Source organism: Dendropsophus ebraccatus, chromosome 13 (genome assembly GCF_027789765.1).
Source record: "Dendropsophus ebraccatus isolate aDenEbr1 chromosome 13, aDenEbr1.pat, whole genome shotgun sequence".
NCBI lineage: Eukaryota > Metazoa > Chordata > Amphibia > Anura > Hylidae > Dendropsophus > Dendropsophus ebraccatus.
Window position 1 is genome coordinate 13,923,838 of NC_091466.1, and position 26,606 is coordinate 13,950,443.

Below are 26,606 nucleotides of genomic sequence, written 5' to 3' on the forward strand. Positions count from 1 at the left end.
ATTGCCACCTAGTATACAGGAGAGGAGCTGTACCACCACCTAGTATACAGGAGAGGAGCTGTAGGTCCACTTAGTATACAGGAGAGGAGCTGTACGTCCACCTAGTATACAGGAGAGGAGCTGTACCTCCACCTAGTATACAGTGTACAGATCAGTATCAATAGACCTCTCCAGCCCTGAGGTGTCCACCAGGGGGAGCACTCCTTGTACAGCCTACTGACTCCCAGGAGGCTCAAACAACAAAGGGCACAGGAGTCAGGCTTCCCTGTATACAGTAGGATATTGGATGTAAAGGTGACAAATAAACAGACTGAAACATGTTTCTCTTTTTTTTTTTTTAATTGAATCCTTCAACTTTTTTAAGAAATCATAAATAGTCTGTATCCATTCTAAACACATAAAACATTGTCAAAGTATTTACAGGATTTTTTTCCCCTTCATTTCAAGAGCTTTTTTTAGAGGTCATCGAACGTATCTACAGAAGAATCGAGGCTCTCGGTGGCAGAACGGAGGTAAGACTTGAGTCCAGGTCCACTGTGCTCGGAGGCCCGCGCCCAAGTCCCGGTGAAAAAAATTTTTTTGTCACATTTTTCTTTCTCTTACAAAGTGCACGACACATGAAATAAATAATGACTCATATAAATAAATAAAAATAAATAAATAAATTTGTTAATTCCTGGCACGTACGTTTCGGGTCACTTAAAGGGGGTAAACATGGAAAAAAAAGGTGATAGTAGTCATAGTGGGAAAGATTGTGTACGTAGGGTGTGGTGGCAGCACCAAGATGAGAACTTTGCTTAGAAACCAATAGGTCGTGTGGTTTTAGTCAACCCTTTCAGCTCCATGTCATGTAACCCTTAACTCAGAAATCCAAGGTGAAATTTTCCTCATTGCTCGGGACATTTTATGGACTGTAGGAGGTAGGGTTAATTCACAATAAAAGTTATAACATAAGGTAGTTAAGGTGGACCCATAGCAATATCAAAATATAACCATTCATGGTCCCAGTGCTTCTTCACCCTCCTATCCCTTCAAGGGTGGTGTGGCCGTCTGCCCTGTTTTCCCCAGTCTTGGAGTAGTCCTGGTAAACCCCACCCACGAGGAACAAGGGAGAAGTATCCACTTATTTACTGGCTCTGTAGTAGCAGCACGTGGCTGCTTTCATGGTAGGTACGCCCTTGTCCAGAAGGTAGGACATTTTATCTGTGAAAATTAAACTATCTATAGGAGATTATGTTACCTTTGGCTATGAGGTCATTTTATAATCTACATTGCTGTCCATCATGCTCCTATCTAGAGTAGGTAGTATTGGTTGTTGCGTTAAGTCTTTAGAATATGACTTCCTTGAGGTTGGCGATATCGTATGGTTCATTTTCTATTCAGTTAAAGGAAAACTTCGAGTATGTCATCTATGTAACGTAACTAGTGTTTTCTTTTAACCTCAAATGAGGATTTTATTGGGTCAGGTAGCCCATCCATAAGACCTATCAACCAACCACAAGCAATTTATACTTGTAGACGTAGCTCTTTTTGTTACCATCCAGTGAACGAAGACTAAACAACTAGATATCGACTTTCATATGGAAGGAAAGTGCACATTTCATACTATATTCTCAGTAAGTAAATTCCTGCCTAGAAACGGACTATTTATCCAACTATATCAATAGGAGACTGTACATGGGAGTTGTAGTAGCCTTTCGATGGTGCACTGAAAAAGGGCAAGGGGTCAATCTATGTAGGACATATGTTTGAAATATGAGTGCCACATGGTATCCATATGAGACTTATGAAGGGATCGATAAATGGAGCTCTAGAGATTCACCTTTGGGAAAAGTCCCCCACCCGTGGCTGTCCATCTCATGGTGTTTGTGACGAGGAAGTGCTCAAAACCTCCTGATAGGGATTTATGTGTGCCCTGTGCATATCTATCTTGCAGGAGGTATGTTAGCTACACCAAGTTCTTGCGGATCAGCCGTCACTAAATTGTACAAGTGCAACATGACGTAAGTCTAAAGTTTTAGCAATTATTTGAAGACCTTAAGAAGGTCCTTAGAGTTCTTAATGGATGAATAATGGTCTTGGATGAATAATGGTCTTGTGTAAGCTATATCTGCAGGTAGTTGGGATTGATGGTCTTAATTCCATGATAGATGGCTACAATGTGACTATGCTTGTAGAGAAAGCATGGAAAGGGTGACCAAAATGGCTGATGTTGGAAAGGCAGGAGCTTTACATTCTAGGTTGGGACTTGGGGACTCTACAAAAATCCATGACAGAGTAGAAAACATATGGTCCCACAGGTTCTCCTCTGTCATAAAGTCCTAGTCTGTAGCTGAATACAGCAGCATAAAATAAAGAGGGTGAGATATAACCCCATATAGTGCACCTTGGAGCTATCACACATCTAAAACATGGTTGAGATAGGAGATGTAGCAGATAGCGAGTCGGAGAATCTCGATTTTTGAAAGTTTCTTGTCGGGGGGGAGAGTTGGCAGAAGCTTTCTCAACTCTGCAAAGGCTAAGTTAAAGGCTTCTACCCGTATGCGTTCCCGTGTAGCATGTGCAGTGCGGTATTTCGCGGTGGCTCTCCTCCGCCTTCGCCTCTCCTCTCGACTTAAGTGCTGAAGCTCTCGTTTTACTGCATCACTCGCTTCGCAAATCCGCGTTTCTCCACATAAACTGATGCCTCCCGCGTCATTTAGTCCTCCTCCACCTCCACAATCGCTAAACACGGATTCAGTCTCTGAATGAGCCGGGATTTCTGTTTGTTCGGAGTTTAACATCATTCCCGTTTGAAGATTTTTAGATTGTGTCCCCTTATATACCCCAGATCAGTCGATAAAGTGCTTCACGCAAGACAGCGTCTTCCCGATCTCATGGATCGCCTTGGAACGTATGGGTATGTTGCGAAATATACTGCTTTCAGGCACCTGATGTGATTGCCCACTCACACAATGCACTTAAGAGAAAGAATTTAACTCATAAAAGTGTTCAGCTGAGATTAAGCCTTTATTTTCCTCTCTGCTTTCTCGTTCTTGTTTTTCCCCCTGGAACAAAAGAGAAATAGAGAAATTATAAAAGGGTTCCTTAATAGCTATGAAGGGAATTGTGCCAACAAGATAAAAAGCAAATTTAATGGGAAAGAGATAGTATGGTATGTAGGAGAAGTATAAAAGCACAGAAAAAAATATAAAGCAAAGTAAAAAAGAAACAAAGCGATTAGGAGCCTCGTAAAAGGAATGGCGAATCAACACAGGTTTATTCAAGGCTCGATAAATAGATTAGTCAATAATATCAACCATTTCTGGTATCACTGCAAGACTACAGCACATAGAGGGACAGAACGTTACCACAAAATTGTTCCAACAATAGAAATATACTTTTCAATAGACAAATTGTTACCAAATTGTAGAGGTCAGAATTTTACAGAAAAGCTCTCAAAAAGGTCAGTGTAAATTGCTGTGCATACTGCTCCCGCAACTAGACCAACAAAGAATGGGCTCAGAAATTTCTGTAGGAGAAAAACTTCTCCCAAGTTTTAGAAGTGACCTTAGGAAGTGACCTTAATCTTAGACGATCCTAATCTAGACGATTAGGATGCCTCATTAAACCATGATCAGAGGGCACCCTCTTGACTTTTCTTTGTGTAACACAGTGAAAGCCTCATTTTTGGTACTGTAATGGGGTCCACATTGAGTCCATTGCACCTCAATGATGAAACAATGCTATTGTGAAAATGTCAGACTTGTTTCTATGAACAAAACGTTATTTTATATAGTTACATGATGTACAGGGAAAATGTCAAAGTATTGTGTTCTTATTGATAATCAGACATGAACTATAGGGTGACGTATAACCCATGGCGTGACCGCAACGTTTTAGCATAATATAGTTCACATTTATGAAACCAACTAATTTATTATAAACTATTTATTTATCTGTCTCTCTATCTTATATCTATCTATCTCCTATCTATCTGTCTTCTATCATAGATAGATATAGATAGATAGATAGACAGGAGATGGATAGATAGATAGATAGATAGATAGATAGGAGATAGATAGAAAGGAGATAGATAGATAGATAGATAGATAGATAGATAGATAGATAGATAGATAGAAAGGAGATAGATAGATAGATATAGATAGATAGCAGATAGATAGATAGATAGATAGACAGGAGATGGATAGGAGATAGATAGATAGATAAACAATTGATAAATGGGAAATAAATAGCAGATAGAAAGACAATTGATCTATCTATCTATCTATCTATCTATCTATCTATCTATCTATCTATCTATCTATCTATCTCTATCTATCTATCTATCTATAAAGCACTCAAAGGCAATCTGTGTCAAAGGCAAACCCCTTGACAATGGTGTTATATTTCACAGCATTATGTATAAAGAGGAAGGTAATAGTCTAATCCCATACATCTGTCACATCTTCCAAATGTAACACTGGGGGCCCATTTTTGCATCCCAATTCCCAATGGAAGCTATCACGTCAGCCATATTGGTTATCACCAAGTTTTCCCAGAGACCTAACAGAAATTTTACCATTTTGACTAAAAGAGGACTTCGTATACGACTAGCTAAAGAGTGGGGGTGCCAATGTCTCTGTACACATGTACACTGTAACGCATTAGTCACGAAAAATAAGATGTCATAGTAATGGCAAATATATTATGTGTCAGGGGAAGGTGGCGGAAACATTAATGGAAAGAAAATAACCCAGAAACGAGCCGGGAACAAGGGAAAGATGGATGACAGGCCCGAGAAAAACGCGCTGATATCACCGTCAAAGATTATTGTGAGAGTAAAGTGTCTTCTCCTCTCACACTAAGTGGAGCTGACGGGGAGGACAAATGAGAGAGATGGAAGCGAGCACCCAAAGGCAGTGGCCGGAGCCCGCAGGGAACGCAGCACATTTCATAAAGATAGATGTAAATGAAAATGCATTTTTCTCTCTGGGGTCTCCTGAGACAGGACAGGTGGTGGATGGATGGGAAGGAGAGACAGAGGGAGGGGGGAGGAGATATTGGGGGGGGGGGGGGGGGGTGTATATTAAATTAGCCCGTATGTCACAGATTCTACCACTGGAGACATATGGAACCCAACACAGCTGTTTTGTGCAATGTGTCTGAAAAGGTCTCAACTCCATGGGGGTCCCAGTGGGAATGTGACATAGATAGAAGCTCCTCCCAGTATAGCTTCCTTATGGCCCATGTAAACAACAATTTAGGGCTGACTATCTATTATATATCCATAGTGAGTGGTGAATATACCAATCAGGTTGATACCGTTCTATGACGTCACTCCCGTATATGGGACTCCTAGGGTTGTGTTATTATACAGCGCCCCCCATAGTCACAGACCCCCTAACACTGGGATTAGTGTCTCCTGTCAGGAAGCACCTGGAGATGCCACATCCACAGGTTGGTCAGGATTAGAATAGAAAGTAACTGTAGGCGAGATGGGGGATGAGAAGGGCTGGCGGCTACACAATGTTCTCCTAATCTACCATAAACTCCACATTTCATGCTTTACCTAGCACCAACAGCTGGGTATACCATTAACCTCCTCAGTGCTGGGCCACACTTTATAGTCTGTGATGATGATGAATAGGAGAAATAGACAGACATATCTATCTATCTATCTCCTATCCATCTATTATCTATCTATTTATCATCTATCTTCTATCTATCTATCTATCTATCTATCTATCTATCTATCTATCTCCTATCTATCTATCTATCTATCTATCTATTTATCATCTATCTTCTATCTATCTATCTATCTATCTATCATCTATCTATTTATCATCTATCTTCTATCTATCTATCTATCTATCTATCTCCTATCTCCTATCTATCTATCTATCTATCTATCTATCTATCTATCTATTTATCATCTATCTTCTATCTATCTATCTCCTATCTATCTATCTATCTATCTATCTATCTATCTATCATCTATCTATCTATCTCCTATCCATCTATTATCTATCTATTTATCATCTATCTTCTATCTATCTCCTATCTATCTATCTATCTCCTATCTATCTCCTATCCATCTATTATCTATCTATTTATCATCTATCTATCTATCTATCTAGAAAAATAGAAAACAAGCCGCACGTCCGATTGTGATGTGGCGGGTGCTCAGGTAATAAGTCCTTAGGCCAAGGATTCCGAAAGTAGAGGATGGAGAGTCCACAGCACACCAGCTCAAGTGGTAAAAAAGTGAGTTTTATTCCAAAGATGAAGAACAAAACAGATGCAACGTTTCAACAACCTCTCGTTGTCTTTCTTGAGAAAGACAACGAGAGGTTGTTGAAACGTTGCATCTGTTTTGTTCTTCATCTTTGGAATAAAACTCACTTTTTTACCACTTGAGCTGGTGTGCTGTGGACTCTCCATCCTCTATCTATCTATCTATCTATCTCCTATCTATCTATCTATCTCCTATCTATCTATCTATCTATCTATCTATCTACTATCTAGGGATATATCCCCCCAGTTGTGCGTCCTTCGATCAGGAATGGGCCTTGTCTACGCCATTTAAAGTAAGTGTTGAGTGTTCCCTGTGTTGTGTGACTCCAGATAAAGCCCGTATGTTATTTCCGTCTCTCCATCTTATTCCATGGTGACATGGGGGTAGGCGGAGTGGCCGGGGATGATTAATGGGCACACCTATTGTCAGGAGGAAAGCAGGATAAATATGGCCTCTTTTCTGTAGCAGGCCTGGGAATTTCATCTGATTACCGTGGCGGAGCGCTCCGGATTGCGGGGCACCTTACTAACCAGTAATGTAATCTTACAGATTGGATTCTGGGAGGAATAAGGTGCAAAACACACAGAGGAGAGAAGACATTATTTCGTTTTTGGCAGCCATCATCTATAACAATTGCCATCATCGAATTACAGGAGGCACAAGCACATGTGTATACAGATGTATAGATTTGTCCATTGTCAGGACTCATCTGATATAAATAAAGTTTAGTAAAAAGAGATTAAAAAAAACACGTACATTGACTAGTCGCAGAAGTTTGACAGCTCAGCCCAGCAAAGGGGAACACTCAAGGAGACCCGAATTGGGCAAAACTTGTGTCACATGACTCAAGAAGCTCGACCGAGTAAATTACAGAATAAGTAAAGACCCGCCTTAAAGAACACTTAAAGGAGTAGCTGCCTACATAAAGCAGTCCTATGTCCTATACAGTACTCTTCCGATTAGGAACCGTGATGCTTTTTCGCCAGTCAGTGGTAACATTACTTAAAAGAATACGCTTGAGAAAGTCCTGACTTTTTCACGTACATCGAAGCCATCGAAGGTGATTGGCGATCGTCTATTATTATTTCTATATCCACTTAAGGAAATTATGTGTACACTGGAAAACTGTCTCCTCCCATGGTCCCAGTGGGTATCTGAGGTCTGTTTACACATCAGTTTTACCAATGCTGAGTTGGTTTCAACTTTGTGTTAAAAAAAATAATAATAATTTTAAAATTTAAAAAAATTCAAAAATGTACCGATCTATCAGAGGAAAAAGCAAAAAAAAAAAAAAATCTGGGTTTGTAAGTGGTGAGGAGGTAAGACTTTAGTCTTGTAATGAGTGAGGTAGGGCCACTCTCAGCTCATTAGTGTGGACAATGGGATAAATGCACTGAAATTTCTCCGGGACCTGATGGGATTTTACTAGCATTAATGTGGTTTTAAGATCTCCAGGCGCGGCCATTGACAGAGTAACGCACGTCGTAAAGTTGAACAACCTTCTTCCTTTACTCGTGTGTCATACTCAATCCGGAAAAGTGCGCGCTATGAAATGAAATGTAAGAGGCATCCAGTTTATACCGGCTGCTGAGTCCCTGTATATAAGCAATCACACGGCCCACTGGAGCCTTGTTAGAGGTGTTTATTGCTTAATGAAATGTGAGCTCCCGAAAAAAAAAAAAAAACACAACAACAACAACAGAACAAGGAAAGTCGAGATTTAACGCCATCTGAGAAAATTCCCTAATTGCTTGTAAATCCGTTTAATGGAGCAAAGTTGGGATTTTTTTTTTTTTTTTTTTTTTTCCACAGATAGTTCCGGGTTGTAGAACTCTAACGGGGCTCTAAGGGGTTAATTCCCATTTAAAGGGGAAAGTGATCGTGTCATAGTCGATATGTGATAATGGACATTAACAAAATTTGGGTCGTGAAATAAATAATTTACAAGTATGAAATAATGTAGAAAGGACGTGAGTGCAAAACAATGATGGATGGAAATCCGAATTTAAAATTTTGAACTGTTTCTATCCGTGTAGTTTTATTGTTTAGAATTTATTTTTTACATTTTTAAAGGGGGGGGATGAGATTCTATGAAATGTTTGAGGAGGAAACTTTTTTTTAAATGTTAAAGTAACTTTTTATTAAATTAGAAATGAAGGAAATCAAAGCGCAATATAAATCAAGATTTTTTTTTAACTAAATAGTTTTTATGCTTTTTTTTACATTCACTTGTTGAACTGAAATATTTGATTAATATAATAATTAATGAAAATGTCAAATATAAAAAAGTTATATGAAAATTGAAAGAATTGACTTGAAATAATAATGATAAAAAGTGACAGCACCATTTAGGGGGGTTCGAAAGATTTTTGAATTTCTCTTTTTACATTTGTTTTTTGTTATTCAATGAAAATAGAAAATTCTGGATTGTGTAAACTGTTTTGAAGGCTGCATTCAACAGGGCAAAAAGATCTGAAAAGGTTGTCAGGCTGGCATACGGCTCTGTATTGAATCGCCCATCTGTCACAAGTTAGGAGTTTGTCAGTGATCAATTGTACGGAATTGGTAATTGTCCCTTTGTGTCCAGTATAGTCTCTATCAGTGCAAGCCTCACAGACATCCACCAGCTATGCAACACACATGGGGATGGATAGATAGATAGATAGATAGATAGATAGATAGATAGATAGATAGGAGATAGATAGATAGATAGATAGATAGATAGATAGATAGATAGATAGATAGGAAATAGATAGATAGATAGGAGATAGATAGATAGGAAATAGATAGATAGATAGATAGATAGATAGGAGATGGATAGATAGATAGATAGATAGATAGATAGATAGATAGATAGATGATAGATAGATAGATAGATAGATAGATAGATAGATAGATAGATAGAAGATAGATAGATAGATAGATAGATAGAAGATAGATAGATAGATAGATAGAAGATAGATAGATAGATTAGATATGAGATTGATAGATAGATAGATAGATAGATAGATAGATAGGAGATAGATAGATAGATTAGATATGAGATTGATAGATAGGAGATAGATAGATAGATAGATAGATAGATAGGAGATAGATAATAGGAGATAGATAGATAGATAGATAGATAGATAGATAGATAGGAGATAGATAGATAGATAGATAGATAGATAGATAGATAGATAGATAGATAGGGGATAGGTAGATAGATAGATAGATAATAGATAGATAGATAGATAGATAGATAGGAGATAGATAGATAGATAGATAGATAGATAGATAGATAGGAGATAGATAATAGGAGATAGATAGATAGATAGATAGATAGATAGGAGATAGATAGATAGATAGATAGATAGATAGGAGATAGATAGATAGAAGATAGATAGATAGGAGATAGATAGATAGATAGATAGGAGATAGATAGATAGATAGATAGATAGGAGATAGATAATAGGAGATAGATAGATAGATAGATAGATAGATAGGAGATAGATAGATAGATAGATAGATAGATAGATAGATAGATAGATAGGGGATAGGTAGATAGATAGATAGATAGATAGATAGATAGATAGATAGATAATAGATAGATAGATAGATAGATAGATAGATAGATAGATAGATATGAGATAGATAGATAGATAGAAGATAGATAAATAAATAGATAGATAGATAGATAGATAGATAGATAGATAGATAGGAGATAGATAGGAGATAGATAGATAGATAGATAGATAGATAGATAGATAGATAGATAGGAGATAGATAGGAGATAGATAGATAGATAGATAGATAGATAGATAGATAGGAGATAGATAGATAGATAGGAGATAGATAGGAGATAGATAGATAGATAGATAGATAGATAGATAGATAGATAGATAGATAGGAGATAGATAGGAGATAGATAGATAGATAGATAGATAGATAGATAGGAGATAGATAGATAGATAGGAGATAGATAGGAGATAGATAGATAGATAGATAGATAGATAGATAGGAGATAGATAGATATATAGATAGGAGATAGATAGATAGATAGATAGAAGATAGATAGATAATAGATAGATAGATAGATAGATAAATAGATAGGAGATAGATAGATAGGAGATAGATAGATAGATAGGAGATAGATAGATAGATAGATAGATAATAGATAGATAGATAGATAGATAGGGGATAGATAGATAGGAGATAGATAGATATATAGATAGATAAATAGATAGATAGATAAAGAGCATACAAAATACAAAAAAATATCCTTTACAATGTTTAGTCTATAAAATACAAAATGATGAATCTTTTGTTAATATAAGAAACTATAAATATTATAGAATATAAATACTATACAAAAATAAAAAATTCTAACACAAAAAATAAAATAAATTTAATTACAAATACAAAAAGTATTAGTCTAGTGAACCATTTGCAGACGATAGGCTTATCCAATATCACAGTATCATCATAATAGCTATAATAATAGGCACAGTCTATAATACATCAGAGGCAGTCAGACTCCACCACGTATATCTATACACCATCTAGAAGAGTGTCAGCTCTTGTGACTAGATCATTTGTGTCTTTCCTTCTAGCTGTGATCCCCTGTTCTGATACTTAATACACAAATGAGGAAAACAAATCACATAGAACATTACCCGTCGGGCGTTGTATTTGCTCTCCGGGTCATTGATTGCAAATTGTGGTTTGATTGACAGCTGTCATTCAGAAGATGATAGGCACATCAGGGCTGGATGCGCTCTGCAGGGAGTTAACTATTTAATGACATTGTGTACACGGCGTATCGGGCTAAGACTGCGGCCTATGTGCGGAATGGTGTTTTGGTGCTGAATGTTGTTTGTTGTTGTCAGTGGAGAGGAAACCACCCTGGACGGGGAGGAAGCATATGACTCCTATACTGAAGCACTCCAACATTCGCCTGACAGATGCTGGGTGAGGAGCAGTGCCATCCACTCACTAATACCACAGCCATAAACTTTCCAGACAAAGGGATTGGTTAACCCTTGTTGGCCCAGGGTTTATAGATAATACACAGATAGATGATAGGTATGAGAGAGAGAGAGAGAGAGAGAGAGAGAGAAATATAATAGATAGATAGATAGATAGATAGATAGATAGATAGATAGGAGATATATAGATAGATAGAAAGATAGATAGATAGGAGATAGATAGATAGATAGATAGATTGATAGCAGATAGATAGGAGATAGATAGATAGATAGATAGATAATAGATCGATACATAGTAGATAGATAGATAGGAGATAGATAGATAGATAGAAGATAGATAATAGATAGATAGATAGATAGATAGATAGATATGAGATAGATAGATAGATAATAGATTGATACATAGTAGATAGATAGGAGATAGATAGATAATAATAATAATAATAATAATAATAATAATAATAATAGATAGATGATAGATAAGCTGCAGAACATATAACTGTATCTGAAACAGATGGATAATACTTCATAGATACAAGATAGATAATATATAGATAGACCAATAGTTCCATATTCTATCATTTCATCTCTATATCTGATCAGTCACTGACATAAAGTCCCAGTATATTCGGATCTGTTCCCAGCAGTATTCTCCCTCATCCCCGGGGTGAGTCTCCTCTCCTTACCTGCACATTGTCCCAGCGTCCGCAGCTTCTCCTCAGGTAGCCATGTATACAGGGAGCAGCTCAGCTAAAGTTTCCTTCCTCAGGTCCAGGCGGAAGTTTCTTGCCTGAGATCCCAGCCCCACGTATAGGAGGTCTGTAGACATACACCCATGTGTATAGGAGTCCCATATATTTATATATATAGGGTGACACGGAGCACACCACATGAGGAAGAGGTGGCGGCTCTCATTGGCCACCGCAGAGCCTTCCATCATACATATTAAACAGCTGGGATGGCAAGACATTGGCTGGCAGAATGGGAAAACCCTGGGGATGGGAGAGGGAGGCGTTGGAAGAGCTCCTGTGACTTGGCTGAGGGGCAGAGGGAGAGGACCAGGACTGGCTGGGGGATGAGGACATCTGTTCAGCATGCATATTTCATAAAGAGAAGGGGGATAGATAGGAGGGAGAGGGAGCCGGGACATACAGGCCGGGGACAGTCAATCAGGGGAAAGTGACAGACCATGGGAGAGAGACTCCGCCACCGCTCTGTCAGCCGCCACCCGCCCCCCATCACCTGCCCCCCGCTCCTGCTCCGCAATACTGCTCCCAATAAAGTTTCGGACAGGATGTTGTGAACTTTTGCACCATTCAGAAAGCTGCTGTGATGTTAACGCGTTTCACGCCAAGGGATGCGGCGTGGTACTATGCATAAGTAAAGAGCTGGAACTCCGACTGGTTATTACACCGCCAGATAATGACCCTACCCCCCCACACACACCACCACCGTAATATCATCAATATTACTACCGTTATGTTATGCAGAAAATACGTTCCCTTTCTATTTCTGTCGTCGCTAATAACGCGCTTTGCCGTTTGCTTGAATTATTTAGCGACTTGGAAATGCTCCGCGTCTTCCTGTCAGGATAGCGCACGGCGAGCGGCGGGGAGGGTGGTGGATGTCTGCGGCACTGCGAGGCAGGTGGGAGCGCGAAGAGTTAAAGGGATTCAGCTCAGAGATGGGACAGAGTTTATACAGGACGCAGGCGTTGGGTCGGTGGTGTAATAGTCTGCAGATATATATCACTATATGTGTATCGGGAGGTGGAGAGGACGGAGCAATGATCTGCAAATCTCTGGAGAGGTCAGTGGTGTAATAGTCTGCAGATCGAATCACTATATGTGTATCAGGAGGTGGAGAGGATGGAGCAATGATCTGCAGATCTCTGGAGAGGTCAGTGGTGTAATAGTCTGCAGAATGTATCGCTATATGTGTATCGGGAGGTGGCGAGGACGGAGCAATGATCTGCAGATCTCTAAAGAGGTCACCGGTGTGAAAATCTGCAGAATATATCACTATGTATCTGTCAGGAGGTAGAGGGGACAGTGCAATGTTCTGCAGATCAGTAAAGAGGTCAGTGGTGGGATAATCTGCCAAAGATATCACTATATGTGTAACAGGAGGTGGAGAGGACGGAGCAATGATCTGCAGATCTCCAATGAGGTCAGTGGTGTAATAATCTGCAGAACATATCACTATATGTGTATCAGGAGGTGGAGAGGACGGAGAAATGATCTGTAGATCTCCAATGAGGTCAGTGGTGTAATAATCTGCAGAACATATCACTGTATCTGTAAGGAGGTAGCAGGGACAAAGCAATGCTCTGCAGATCTGTACAGATGTCAATAGTGTAATAATCTGCAGAATATATCACTATATGTTTATCAGGAGGTGGAGAGGACAGAGAAATGATCTGCAGATCTCCAATGAGGTCACTGGTGTAATAATCTGCAGAACATATCACTATGTATCTGACAGAAGGTAAAGAGAGCAATGTTCTGCAAATCTCTAGTGAGGTCGGTGGTGTAATAATCTGCAGAACATATCACTATGTATTTGTCGGGGGCATAGAGGACAGAGCGATGCTCTGCGGATCTAGAGAGGTCAATGGTTTAGAATATATAATGAGAGGACATTAACGCAGACCTCTCGAGATGTCAGTGGTGTAATAATCTGCAGAATATACCACTATGTATCTGTCAGGAGGTAGATGAGACAGAGCGATGCTCTGCAGATGTGTAGAGAGGTCAGTGGTGTGATAATCTGCAGAATATATCACCATGTATCTGTCAGGAGGTAGATGAGACAGAGCGATGCTCTGCAGATGTGTAGGACATAGCCGGGAAGGCTGCGATTTCCCTAGAGGTGAGAGGTGACATCAGATGATTATTCTGCAGCAGTCACTGGAGCGTCACCTCCTGTATAATAACACTCCGCCACCTTCCCTCCGCTCTGTATCTCCTGTCACACTGGAAGTCACCGACCACCTCCCATAAAGACTCCAACCAGACAGTTATCAGTTTATTTTATGGTTTTACTGTTTATTATAATGTAAGCTTTTAATCTGTAACCTGTCACACCCTTAAAGGGAAGCTCCACCTTTCAGCTTTTTGCATTTTATAGTGACCACAGTCCCAAATCCTCTGCAATTGACATAAACATATTACGCTACCTGTGCACATCTGAGAGCAGGAGCGATCAAAAGAAAATCTGCAATTTGTTGTCATTAAAAATTTACTTCTATTGAATTTGCAGTTCACTGTCTGTTGTTAGGCTTAGTCTGTCTCTAGTAACATGAAGTGGGGTCAGGGCTTAGCTGATGCTGTGTCCAGAAGAAAGCCAGGACTGCTTTTTTGATCCTTTACTTCCATGCTATATCCACTCTCTCTAGCTTTTTATCATCATCATCCTCGTCTACAGCAGCAGCTATATTTTACTGCTTAGACCAGGGCTGCTTTTGTGATGTAACCCCTTCCTTGTTATAATCCCCTTCCTCTAGCTTTTTATCAAAATCATGATCATCGTCAGCTGTAGTTCACTGTTTAGACCAGGGATGCTTTTGTGATGTAACCCTTTCCTTGCCATAATCCCGTCTATAGTTTTTTATTATTATTATCATCTTGATCATTATCAGCTGTAGTTCACTGTTTAGACCAGGGCTGCTTGCAAAGCCAGTGTATCAGTAACCTCTTCTCCCTTCCACATGCCATCTATATTACTGTACTGTATAAATCATCCCCAAGCCCAGTGCCAGCCTATTCAGTTCTAAGGGTAACTGTTTTCTTGCAGTTCTTTCATTTCCGCTCATATGGAACCTTACAAAACTAATCACTGTACCAGTAACTCCTTCACCCCCAACATGCCATCGATAGTAGTGTATACCTGATCCACCCAACACAGAGCAAACCTATATAGTGCCCTTAGTGTGCTACTGGTGAACAGCCCATCTGTCGTCCCGGCTCCAGAAATGTGGAGCATGAGAAATATCTATGCACGATGGATGGGACTCAATGACAGCAGAGTGAGCACTAACATCACCTTGTCACTACTATGAAGAGTTAATGTATCCAAACCATGCAGATTTTTAAATTTCTTATACACTTTAAATAAAAACATTTTGGCTGCCTGAAGTCACCACCACACTTTTGTCACCTTCTAGTGGCCATAATTATTTTGTTGCTTTGTTGACATATGAGTTTATGTCAATCAATGCCACCTTCACTCTATAGTAGCGGGTCATAGGGTGTTGTTTGGTCAGTCTGGTAAGCAGGGGCATTGCTAGGATCCTAAAACATCCGGGGCATGGGCCCCCGCCACTCCCCCCCACCCCCCAGCTACAATAAAATATGTGCAGAACACTACCTCAGTTGACCAATCCCCACACAAACTACCCCACCTGACCCCCATCCCTCCCACGCACACTACCCCACCTGACTCATCCACACACACTACCCTACCCTACCTGACCCCCAACCCCCTCACACACAGTACCCCACCTGACCCATGCCAACACACACTACCCCACCTGACCACACACATACACAGTACCCTGCCTGACCCTTCCCCCCCCCCACACACACACACTACCCCACCTGACCCCCATCCCTCCCACACACACTACCCCACCTGACTCATCCACACACACACAGTACCCTGCCTGACCCTTCCCCACACACACTACCATACCTGGCCCCCATCCCCCCACACACACTACCCCACCTGACTCATCCCCACACACACTACCCCACCTGACTCATCCCCACACACACTACCACACCTGACCCCCATCCCCCCGCACACACTACCCCACCTGACTCATCCCCACACACACTACACCACTTGACCCTTCCCCACACACACTACCACACCTGACCCCCATCCCCCCACACACACTACCCCACCTGACTCATCCCCACACACACTACCCCACCTGACTCATCCCCACACACACTACCACACCTGACCCCCATCCCCCCGCACACACTACCCCACCTGACTCATTCACACACACACTACACCACCTGACCCCCAACCCCCTGCACACAGTACCACACCTCACCACCCCACACACACATACAGTACCCCACCTGACCCCCAACCCCCCCCCACACACACACACACACAGTACCCCGCCTGACCCCACACACACAGTACCCCACCTGGCCCCCCACACACACACACACACACACTCACAGTACCCCACCTGACCCCACACACACACAGTACCCCACCTGACCCTTCCCTAGACACACAGTACCCCACCTAACCGTTCCCCACACACACTACTACACCTGAACCTTCCCCACACACAGTACCCCACCTGACCCCACACACACACTACTACACCTGACCCTTCCCCACACACAGTACCCTACCCTACCTGACCCCCAACCCCCCCCCCCACAGTACCCCACCTGACCCCCCCCCACACACCCAGTAACCCACATGACCCTTCCCCACACACATCCTCACACATTACCCCTCCTGACCCCCCACACACACTACCCTACGTGACCCCCAACCCCCCCCCCCCCCACACACACACACACACACAGTACCCCACCTGACCCGCTATGGCTGGCTGTGTTGCAATGTATTACTGCCAGGGGACATGACCAATGAACTAGTGCCAGGTGACTGGAGCAGTGTCCGGGCAGTACGTCGGGCAGGCAATACGTGGTGGGGCCAGGCATTGCTGTTAGAGGCTGTGGCTGCTGTCATCTCGGTGCTGGCATGTCACGAGTGGCGAGAGCAAAAAAAAAAACATCCTGCCAGATTGCTTCTTATTTACTGAGCAATTACATGAACCAACTATTAAACAGCAAGGGCTGCACAGACATCGTTAGCAATGTCCGTGCAGCCCTTGCCTTTAGTGTAAAATAAAGTATTAACTTACCTTACCATTGCTCTGTGTAATAGAGGAGCCCTAAGTTTCCTCATCTCCCGGATCCCCGGCTGCTGCCATCTCCTCCACCTCCTCTAAATATAAAGAAATGCCCATTCAATTGACGAGAAGTGCAGAGAGTGGCTCCCTCCACCTATACATTTGTTACTCAGTATCTTGTGTTTTTTACACTGTCCAGTTTGCATAGTGGTTGGTAACCTGTAAATAGCAGTAAATACCCAGGATCCACCATTCTTGGCGCCCCTTGTTGCTGTATGTACGCCTTTGTTCCATGACTTCAGTGCTGATAGGACAGCTGTGGGAAATCATTGTAACCTGTGAAATATATAGACCTTGTAAGATGAATAGGAGGACATTCTAGATCACAGAAAGGACGCCACAATAAAATATTCCATAACAATAGTGGTTCCATATATCCAAGGTCCGCAGCTATAGAGGTGTTCCATTGTGTGAAATGTTAAGGAGAATCCACCCACCCCCACCTCCTGCACAAACACCAAGAACACAAATCATAGACCCGGCCACAGTCACAACCATTTTAGCTTGGTCACAATGTATTTAAAATAAAAATTAAAGGGGTTGGCCACTTTATAGTAAAATAGGTCAGTACAAAGTATTAGTAAGTGTACTCACTATATATACTGACAGCAGCTCTCTGTTTACCTCATAGAGCTAATATCAGACTCTCCTCCTCCAGGCTGGGCTGCCCTGCTCTGTTTTGTTTCTGTCCATAAAATGGCTGACATGGAGGAGCATGTGACCAGGCCCTGTCCCCTGTGTCCTCCATAGACATATACAGGCTCAGTGGTGGACACTGGAGGGCGGGGCCTGGTCACATGCTCCTCTATGTCAGCCATCTTATGGACCAAAACACCACAGAGCAGGGCAGTACAGCCTGGAGGAGGAGGAGAGTCTGATGTTAGCTCTATGAGGTACAGCGGGAGCTGCTGTCAGTATATACAGTGAGTACAGTTACTAATACTATACACTGAGCAATTTTACTATAAAGTGGCCAACCCCTTTAAGCAACTTTGCTAGTAATTTTTTTTATATATCTCTATCTATCTATCTATCTATCTATCTATCTATCTATCTATTTATCAATCTATCTATTTCTCCTATATCCTATATAGATCAATACTTCCCTCCCTCTGTTTCTATCTCCCACCCCTGAGGATCATAAACTTTGCACTACACCAGGGATGGGGAACCTTCAGCCCTCCAGTTGTTGCAAAACTATAATTCCCATCATGACTGGACAGCCAAAGCGCTTCGGCTGTACAGGCCGAATGAACGTTCATTCGACCTGATCCCTCTATTTACGCCAAAATTTGGCTTGGCCAAGTATCCGTAAGGGAAACAAGGTAAACCGCTCCCGATCTGGGTTTGGCAGAATTTCACTAATGTCTATGGACACCTCAGTATCATCTGATAAGAATTTGCCTCTTCTTCCTTCATTCTCGTCTCTCAAGAATAACCTACCTCTTCTCCCTAGTTTAATCCCACGTAGCCATAACAGATGTCTCTTCTTCAGTACCCCACTAACCCTCTCCATCCACATTATTATCTCTCTTGACTGTCCTGTCATTGTCATGGTGTAGATGTTCTACACCCCTGTGTTCTGAGGGAATTAAGTCATGTTATAGACAGATCTTCATTTCTAATATTTAAGAATTGTCTTCAATGACGGGGGCTCCAGAAGAAGTCAAATGGTGTTCTTGGGAACCATAGGCCTATAAGGGCCCTAATATATGGGTCGATTATCGTGTGAATTATCATTATATTATGCAAATGTAAACGATAATCGTTTAGTGTAAATGCAGGCAATGATCAGACCACCAACGAGAAATTATTCATCAATTGTTTGATGCTGACACCAATATCATCGTTAATCGTTCGGTGTAATTCCCTATTTGTTCAGTGTAATTCCACATCGTTCCTTCGTTTGCTGGGACCAGATGGAGTAAACGATCGTAGTAACGACTATCGCTTTGTGTAATATGGTGAACAATTTCAGGTTAACGATAAACGATCTCGTTTGCAATCATTAATCGATAAAACTCGCTGTGTCTATTGCTGGGTTTACATGGAACGATAATTCGCCCGATCATACGATTATCGATGTTAGAGTAATGTTTTCTTTTACATAACGATCAGCGTTTAGACGGTATGATATATCATACGGAAAAATCGTTTTGCGATCATTTTAAGATCGCCCGCAGCCCGGCCCCCCGCTCATTCGCAGCCCGGCCCCCCGCTCATCCGCAGCCCGGCCATGCATCCTACAGCCCCCCCCGCCGGCTCGATCGCCACCCCCGCCGGGCCGTTCGCCACCCCGCCGCCCCGCCGATCGCCACCCCTGCCGGCCCGATCGCCACCCCGCTGCCCTGATCGCCACCCATGCCGCTCCGAGCCGGCAGGGGGGGGCTGTAGGATGCGTGGCCGGGCTGCGGATGAGCGGGGGGCCGGGCTGCGAGCGGGGGGCGCGGGCGTCCGGACTTTCGCGACGACCGTTTACACGGAATGATCTGCAAATTTTTTGCGAACGATCAACCACGATTTGAGAACATGTTGAAAGATCGTTCGTCGTTTGATCTTTCACTGCGTTTACACGTACGATTATCGTTCGAATTCGACCGTTATCGTGCAAATTTGCACGATAATCGTTCCATGTAAACGCAGCATAATAGGACCTTAAAGGGAACCTGTCACCCCCCGTGCCAGGGTGACAGGCTCCCAACCCCCCGCTATAGCCCCCTATACTCACCTGATCCCTCCGGGTCCCACTTCTGTATCTGGTCGGGTCACGGAGATCTCAGCCGCTGCAGCCCGGCGCACGCGCTGAGAGATGAGTCCAACGCTTATAGAGAATGACGGAGCGCTGGACTCTCTATGAGCGTTGGGCTCTCTCAGCGCGCGGGCCGGCCTGCAGTGGCTGAGATCTCCGTGACCCGACCGGATTCAGAAGCGGGACCCGGCGGGATCAGGTGAGTATAGGGGGCTGTAGTGGGGTTCGGGAGCCTGTCACCCCAGCACGGGGGGTGACAGGTTCCCTTTAATACTTCTTCTCTCGGGTAACTACGGATTGGCATTATGCTTTTGGAAGAGAATATATGCTGGAGTATCTCAATGAAAATAAATATTAATATAGGTTTATAAGGGTCCGGTCACACTAATCTGATCAGGAACATATAGGCCAGGAAAATCACAGGAACTGTATAGTAGACGGGGCTAAATTTATGCAAAAAACAGCCAAAAACATGGACTCATGGACGTTCTTGGATGTCTTGGGTTTTACATTTCTGCATTTACATATGATGACATGTAAGTGGGCACTTTGGATAGCACTTTGGTTATAATGTATACTTTTTTTAATGATTCATATTTAATTGTATGTTAAGTGATGACTATACATGTATTTGGACAGGCCTGATGGGCAGATAAGCCTTTGCCAAGACGTTGGAGACTCTCCATGTGGTGTTGGGGCAGGGCTCTGCGATGGCTTCTTCTGGGCTCTATTCAATCCGACTTTCCCTAGGCCCACGTTAGCAGTAATAGGTTCATTACAGATTTACATCTGGCTCTACAACTTTATAAATCAATGGTCAGACCACACAGATTAGGGTCTACCCAAATACCCAACCGGTAGCCCTCAGAAAGGTCAAATGGAAACTAGAAGTCAATTTGCCTTAGGAAGTACACTATGCTATAGTAAACCTCAATGGAGCGGATGCCAACACTTTCTCCCAGCCCCGCTGACCTTTATAGATAGGTCTCCCCCTGTTTGGGTGTAGGGACAAATCTATCAATCAAGATGGAAAGAAGCCTGATGGATAGGAAAGAACGCCCTGAAGACTCCTGGTTTAGGCAGCATGAAAAATCCCTTTAAATCATTCGTCTCCTGAATGGAAATTCTCACCGAAATCTAAGATAACATCAGACATTTTCTGGCAAATAAACTTGTCAAAGATTCACATCGCCTCAAAACACAGAAGCGGAGAACGTTAATGGAGCCGGCTCAACGCGACTTCAGGTTCATAGATCTACTTGATCATTATTTGTGTAATTAGCCTCCTGACAGCAATGCATCGTGGGAGACTCTGGGATGAACATTCTTCCTTCTCCATTGATCTCTTAATACAATGGGTCATTTATTACAGAGCTGACAGATTGTCGTCTCCTCCAGCCTGTTGCCTGGATGGAAGGACTTCTGTGCTTTCCTTTTTAAACAGCTGTTTTACAACCGGCTACATGTCCATTAAACACCCAGGACCAGACATCGCCCGTGTTACAGGTTACATGTTCTGTCACTCTCTGAGACCACCTGCAAATTCTAAACATGGTTTAAAACCCCCCCAAATTTTTTTTATATAATTTAAAAAAAATACAGTGGTACCTTGGTTTAAGAGTAACTTGGTTTAAGAGCGTTTTGGTTTAAGAGCTCACAGTTTTTTAAAATTTGTGACTTGGTTTAAAAACATTGCTTTGGTGTAAGAGCTCCCTGTACTGGGTAGGAGGGGGAGTGGGGGAGGGGCATGGCCTGCATAGCGGGGTCTACAGCCCTGTACTCTGACCCAGGAAGTCTCCCTCACCTTCCAAATCATACCAGATCCACTTCAGGCTGGGGCTTACATCAGGGGACAAGACGGTTGAGGTAATCTCTCCATAGCTGTAACCCCTCTCTCCCCGGACAGAGAGTGCTGCTATACTGTGCTCACATCTGTCCTGCTCATTTCTTCATGCTCCCTGCAGTCTCTGTCCGCCCTTGTGTTTCCCATCTTCTCCATTACTGTACAGTAACTTATAATATCACATATTCAGCTGTTTCTGAATGTTTGTTTCATCTGTTTTACATGTTATTCAGAATAATAAATCATTATTTTTGGGGTGTGGAACCAATTGTCTGCATTTCTATTATTTCTTATGGGAAAATATGCTTTGGTTTTAGAATGGATTTGGATTACAAGCGCGGTCCCGGAACAAATTATACTCCTAATCTAAGGCACCACAGTATATATTATTTAATATTTTAGTCTTTTATGCATGTGAACAAACTGGTATCAAACATTCAAACAAGATAAAATGTAAAAATAATGTGTAAGATGTCATGCAGAAGATACCATGTAAGATATCACTCAGAAGATAACGTGTAAGATATCACTCCGAAGATAACATGTAAGATATCATATTGCAGAAGATAATGTGTAAGATATCCCTCAGGAGAAAACATGGCATGGGAATACATGGAATTACCGATGAAGCCTTTCCTCAGTAGGGATCCAAAGTTTGTGGATTCCTGGGCATACACTCGTCTCATGGATGGAGCCTGCAAGTCACACAAAGACAGACCCAGGTATTAGGAATGAGATATTATTTTTTGTTATAGGAGTCTTCTCCTCTTCCTTAAGGCCAAATATCCAGTATCTGAAATTTTGACCTGAGGAAGAGAAGAAGATTTCACCAAAAGTGTTGTCCGAATTCATATGATAAAAATTTATATCTTATCAAACGAAACATAATATGTCAAAAAAGAACATCACTTGTGACAAAACATGTCTGAAGATGACATCATTAATAGGATAATATCAGGAGATAACATATCAAGTGGTAAAGATCTGTGAGAAGACAACATGACTTTTGAGATATCATGTAAGACATCATCAGTAAAAAAAAGAAAAAAAAACATCACTCATGGGATAACATGTGAGAAGAAAACATCACTCATGGGATAGCCTTTTAGAAGAAGACATCACTCATGGGATAGCTTGTCAGAAAAAAAACATCACTCATGGTATAACATGTCAGAAGAAAACATCACTCATGGGATAGACTTTTAGAAGAAGACATCACTCATGGGATATCACATAGCATAACATCACTCATGTAAGATATCATCACTCATGAGGTGACATATCAGAAGAATAGTAAAGAAAGGTAAAGATCTGTCAGAAGACAACATGACTTATCTCAGGAGATAACTGGCAAGAAATCATCAGTAAAAGAACAAGAAAACATCACTCAGGAGATAAAATGTCAGTAGAAAACATCACTCATGGGATATCATGTCAGAAGAAAACATCAATTAGGAGATAACATGTAGAAGAACATCAGCTGTGGTCTTAAAAGTCAAAAAGCAACATCATTCAGGAGATAATGTAATATAACATCACTCTGGAGATATAATATCAAGCAGTAACATTATTTAGAAAATAACATGTCAGAAGAAAACATATCAGAAGATGTAGATATTTCAGAAGACAACATTCAGGAGATGTCAGAGCACAAAGGATATCAGAAGATGACATCACTTGGACTATACTTGGCTTTGGTATTTACCTTGTCTTATCCTTAGACTCGTAAGTTGGATATTGACTGAAATGGCTACTTAATATGGTGGTCGTGGTGGTCTCCTTAGAGGAGCCACCCCTTTTCTAGGTCCTTCTTCAGAGGGATACCTGGCCATTCCTTTGTTTTAAGACTCTTAATTGAGGCCTTTGACTCTTAAATATTTATATTGCGTTAGTGCCTAACAGAAGGTAACATTACCCAGTTGACAACATCATAAGATGGAGACGTATCAGAAGAAGAATCCATATCAGTAGGGGACATGCCAAACGACCATGCGTCAGAAAACAACACTACTCATAAGATACAGTCAATAGAGACAAAATAGATATAAACTCTCAGGGCTGGTGAACTGGTCCGACCAGGGACCTAAAGCAACCACAATAAAATGGTGGAGCCCTTGGGGACCTCTTGGGCCACATCACACATGAAGTCAGTAGAACTCTGTGTCTTAGCTTAGAAAACTTTTACGAAAATTGAAAGGATAAGTAAACTTTCCTCGTAAGTGGAGAAACAGCCCATGAATTAGGACGCAGCGGAGGTAAGCTCCACGCTTCATGGGAAAACTGATTGGATAAATGGCCAAATGTTCTTCTAAACTGTTTGGTCTTTTCTGTTAATGACAAGAAGAACAGATTTCGAGAGGAAATGTAATTGTGCCCACGTTAAATTAGGGAATAATTAGCACTGGAGTTTGGCCAGGCTAACTGCTATGTCACTTGGTAATTCGATTAGGAATCCTTTACTTGGTAGATTTGTCACAAATGGCATAAAACGCGACCGCAGCCTTGAAGTTATTAAACTAAAGTAGTATCTTCAGAATACGAGAATTAGAACGGTCGCTGTTATGTCAATGTTTTTGCCAATTTCCTTGGATGTAGATGTAAGTAAAGATCATCCACCACAGTACTGACATCAGTCTTATTCTAGCTTAGAACCGATGGTCCATCAAGATTGACAAGCTGATGTCACATTGATACAAGCTTGGGGGGGGGCACTGTGTTGGTATATAGAAATCAGATGGGTAAGAATCAGGTCTACTTTGGAGGTTGTTATTCTGATGGACCAGATTCGTCATGGCTCCCTATAATATGATTATAGGGAGACTGCTACATTAAAGTAAATGTAAACACGATGGTATATCCATTGAGAACAAAGATTTCACATCGACATCGGTTGAAGAACAGAAGCTAGTATGGTCCATGTAGATATAAAAAAACAATAGAGTCTGGTATGATTGGTCCACCACTGCCCCCCATGAACTATGATAGCATAACACCTCACTTACTGTTCTAGATGCATATAGTTGCCCACCACCAGCGGCAACTACACTGTGGACCACAATTTGTGACTCCACCCATGAAGTTCCATCATTCTTATAGGGTTAAGGGTGAAGAATGAGGAGATTCAATACACTCTGCACCTTAGATTAGCCTGACCCAAAACGATCAAGGAACCAAAGTTATAAATCGCCAATGGTTCAATGGCATCCAACATGGTCCAATGATGAAATCTAAAATGGAGACTGTCAAGGATGTGGCCACCTTGAAGAGTGCAAATGACATGGAATATATGAAGTATGAGCTGTATGGTAGTGGTCGCTATGGTCCCTATTATTAATGTAGAATGGAGTGGAACTGATGATGGTCCCTATGATTAATGTAGAATGGAGTGGAACTGATGATGGTCCACCATAATATGACAAAATGGAGACTGGTCTATTATGGAGAACCATAAATAAAGGCTGATACTCTATAATTAGGTCATTGAGATTTTATATGGAGTGGGGGCATTCGGTGGGGGGCAGTTGTGGCTACTAGTTTAGCATGTTGCTTTTGTGTGATGACAGGTTCCCTATAAATCAGTCATTGACCTCCATGACATTATGTTATGGTGAAGGCCGCCTTGTATCCAGTCTACAGCGAGTCCGCAGCCCCTGGTCCCCAGTCAGAATTCCAGAGCGGAAGAGAGCCGGGGCAAGTTCTCCCTCCCACCAACTTGACACAGATGGTCTCAGAGGCCTTGCAGTAAGAGACATCGCTGCAGAGAAGAAGAGGGTGGTGAGAGCGCAGTGGATCAGGTGTGGAGTGCAGGCTTGCATCATCGTTGCCATGGCACTGATTAAAAAACAATATCGGCCTAATGAGCTTGTGGCAATAACATCACCCACCCTGAAATTGAACACACACGCGCCTAGACAGACATCTGACACACACACACGCTCAGCCATTAACCCCTGCACAATATACACAAACACCTACACAACCCAGCCGAAACACAATCTGCTATAGGCTCAATGTCTGCTATATTAATAGATACAATACACCGGCGCTAACCGAGGACACCGACACAACATGGCTGAGATACACACAACTCAAAGGAGACATGGATGACAGATATGTGATAGATAGATAGGAGATAGATAGATAGATAGATAACATATAGATAGATAGATAGATAGATAGATAGATAGATAGATAGATAGAAGATAGATAGATAGATAGATAGATAGATAGATAGATAGATAGATAGGAGATAGATAGGAGATAGATAGATAGATAGATAGATAGATAGATAGATAGATAGATAGATAGATAGGAGATAGATAACATATAGATAGATAGATAGATAGATAGATAGATAGATAGATAGATAGGAGATAGATAGATAGATAGATAGATAGATAGATAGATAGATAGATAGATAGGAGATAGATAGGAGATAGATAGATAGATAGATAGATAGATAGATAGATAGATAGATAGGAGATAGATAGATAGATAGATAGATAGATAGATAGATAGATAGATAGGAGATAGATAGATAGGAGATAGATAGATAGGAGATAGATAGATAGGAGATAGATAGATAGATAGATAGATAGATAGATAGATAGATAGATAGATAGATAGGAGATAGATAGATAGATAGATAGATAGATAGGAGATAGATAGATAGGAGATAGATAGATAGATAGATAGGAGATAGATAGATAGATAGATAGATAGATAGATAGATAGATAGATAGATAATAGATAGGAGATAGATAGATAGATAGATAGATAGATAGATAGATAGATAGATAGATATGAGATAGATAGATAGA

At 41.4% G+C, this 26,606-nt stretch overlaps 1 protein-coding gene across 3 annotated transcripts; it reads right to left on the reverse strand.

Moving 5' to 3' along the window:
• Positions 1-392: 392 nt before the first annotated feature.
• On the reverse strand, positions 393-25,461 carry NHLH1 (nescient helix-loop-helix 1). Of its 3 annotated transcripts, none has more exons than XM_069950121.1 (4): positions 17,819-17,874; positions 17,374-17,470; positions 17,152-17,229; positions 393-3,047 (listed from the first exon to the last, which is right to left on the reverse strand). In XM_069950121.1, the coding sequence occupies exon 4, from the start codon at positions 2,784-2,786 to the stop codon at positions 2,397-2,399; it is 390 nt and encodes a 129-aa protein (XP_069806222.1). In that variant the 5' UTR covers positions 2,787-3,047; positions 17,152-17,229; positions 17,374-17,470; positions 17,819-17,874; the 3' UTR covers positions 393-2,396. The 3 variants fall into 3 exon arrangements, with proteins under 3 accessions (XP_069806222.1, XP_069806221.1, XP_069806224.1); XM_069950120.1 differs by having other exon boundaries at positions 17,789-17,869; XM_069950123.1 differs by lacking the exons at positions 17,374-17,470; positions 17,819-17,874 and adding an exon at positions 25,374-25,461.
• Between the last annotated feature and the right edge of the window lie 1,145 nt (positions 25,462-26,606).